General features: G+C 59.9%; 1 protein-coding gene across 3 annotated transcripts in view; it reads right to left on the bottom strand.

The window, feature by feature from the left end:
• The window catches only part of DEF8 (differentially expressed in FDCP 8 homolog), a 21,754-nt gene that overhangs the window by 11,562 nt on the left and 8,391 nt on the right, over positions 1–1,801 (bottom strand). For 2 of the 3 annotated variants that reach the window (XM_006152520.3, XM_027773458.1), the window contains 2 exons: positions 1,122–1,286; positions 248–375 (listed from right to left, as the gene is read on the bottom strand). In XM_006152520.3, the coding sequence (XP_006152582.1) occupies positions 248–375; positions 1,122–1,286 (293 nt within the window). The remainder of the gene's footprint in view (positions 1–247; positions 376–1,121; positions 1,287–1,801) is intronic. The other variant, XM_027773459.1, reaches the window with a different exon arrangement.

Here is a 1,801-nt window from a genome sequence, read left to right on the forward strand (position 1 = left end):
GGGCACACCCCCACTGTACCTGGGCGCCCCCCACTGTACCTGGGCATGCCCCCCACTGTACCTGGGCGTGCCCTCCCACTGTACCTGGGTGGCCCCCCAGTACCTGGGGCAGCTTTCCCTCTGTACCCAGGTTCCATGCTCCCCACTGAAATTTGGAGTGCACCCCCCACTGTACCTACGCCCAGCCCCCCGCCTGGCAACCATCCACCTGGGACACGCCGCACACACCCCCTCACACCCGCCCTACCTTGCGGGGCTCGAAGTCCCAGTTGTGCACGACGCGCGCGGGGATGACGGCCATGTCGTCCCAGTGGCAGAGGCCGCAGTAGTACCGCCCCGTGTAGTCGCACTGCCGGGCCTCGCTAGGCACGCCCCCTGGAGCGGAGCAGCGTCAAGGCCGCGCAGGGTCCGCCTCCCCGGCCCACTGGCCCCTGGGAGCGCACCAGCCGGACCAGGGTTTTCATCTCCAACCCCACTTCCAGCCTTGCCTAGTTTTTTTAGTCTTTCCTTTCCTTTTCTTTTTATTAATTTATTTATCTTTTGCTATAGGGTGCGTGCACTCGCCAGAAAGAGACAGAAAGCAAGAAATCACCCCCCAAGGATGGCCACCCCGCAATCCTTTCCCCTCCATTCTCCTCTCAGGATCTTGGGCACACATGCAGATATGCCCGCTGTGAGTTTAAGCCAAGGGCGACGACGTAGGAGTCCAGAGACATAGCCATTACACCAACGGCTGGCCCCAAGCATTACCTAGTTTCCTCAGTGAAATGGGACAATGGCCCCCCACAGGGCCGCAAAGGGCCTCCACAGGCTAAATCATCGAGCCTCCAGGAACACGCCCCCGGGCCAGCCCACCCCGTCTGTCCGTGTGGGTGTGTGTGGGCGTTAGGTGAGTGCATCAGCTCTCAGCCCTCCAGGCCCCCCAGGTACAAACAGTTGGGACTTTAGTCTGGCAGCAACAGCTCCTCCTGCCACCTTCCTGAGCACAGCTTGCAGGATCCACCCTGCCCCGACCCATGAACCGCACTCGGGGGTGCTGACCTTATGCAGCTTCCCGCTGCACCTTGGCCCTGCTCGCCCGCCCAAACGCCTCGCTCTGTTCTCACCGCACCAGCACTCACGCAGGGAGATGGGCGCCCGGCACTCGGCACAGCGGTAGTCCTGGCTGTCCAGCCCGGTCTCAGGGCAGATGCTCAGCTCGTACTCCGCCTGGTGGCTGACCTTAGAGCTCACGCAGGGCTTGGAGACCAGGTTCAGGCACTTGCTGTGACAGCGGTAACAACACCCTGAGGGGACAGTCACATGCCAGGTAGGAGTGGGGGCGTCCTGCAGCCCTGGCCCACCCTGGGCTGGGCCAGCACCCTCCTCGGGCTCCACTCCAACACCCAGATAGACCCTCCCAGGACCACTGCAGTCTCAGAAACTCCGAGGTCCTCACGCCCCTGTTCTCACACCTGTGGGGGGCAACCTGCTGTCCCACCATCAACCAGGTGGCGGGTGGGAGCCCCACTCCCCTACCCCAACCCTGGCTGCCCATCTTGGATTTCAGCTGCTCTGCCCTCCCAGTCAGCCTGGCCCCTCTCCAAACTCTTTCCTCTTTTTTATTTAATAGAATTATTTACTTAATTTGATTTATTGATTCATTTATTTTAATTTGACCAGAGAAAGAGAGAGAGAAGGCAAGCCACCAGGTCCAGGACTCAAACTGTGGTCAGTCATATGGGAGTGTCCAGCACCTTAACCACCACACCACCTGCTGCTCCCATCTTTTTCGCTTTGTTTACAGAGGTAATTTTTATAC

The sequence above is a fragment of the Tupaia chinensis genome, unplaced genomic scaffold, assembly GCF_000334495.1.
Source record: "Tupaia chinensis unplaced genomic scaffold, TupChi_1.0 Scaffold000355_1, whole genome shotgun sequence".
NCBI classification, from domain to species: domain Eukaryota; kingdom Metazoa; phylum Chordata; class Mammalia; order Scandentia; family Tupaiidae; genus Tupaia; species Tupaia belangeri.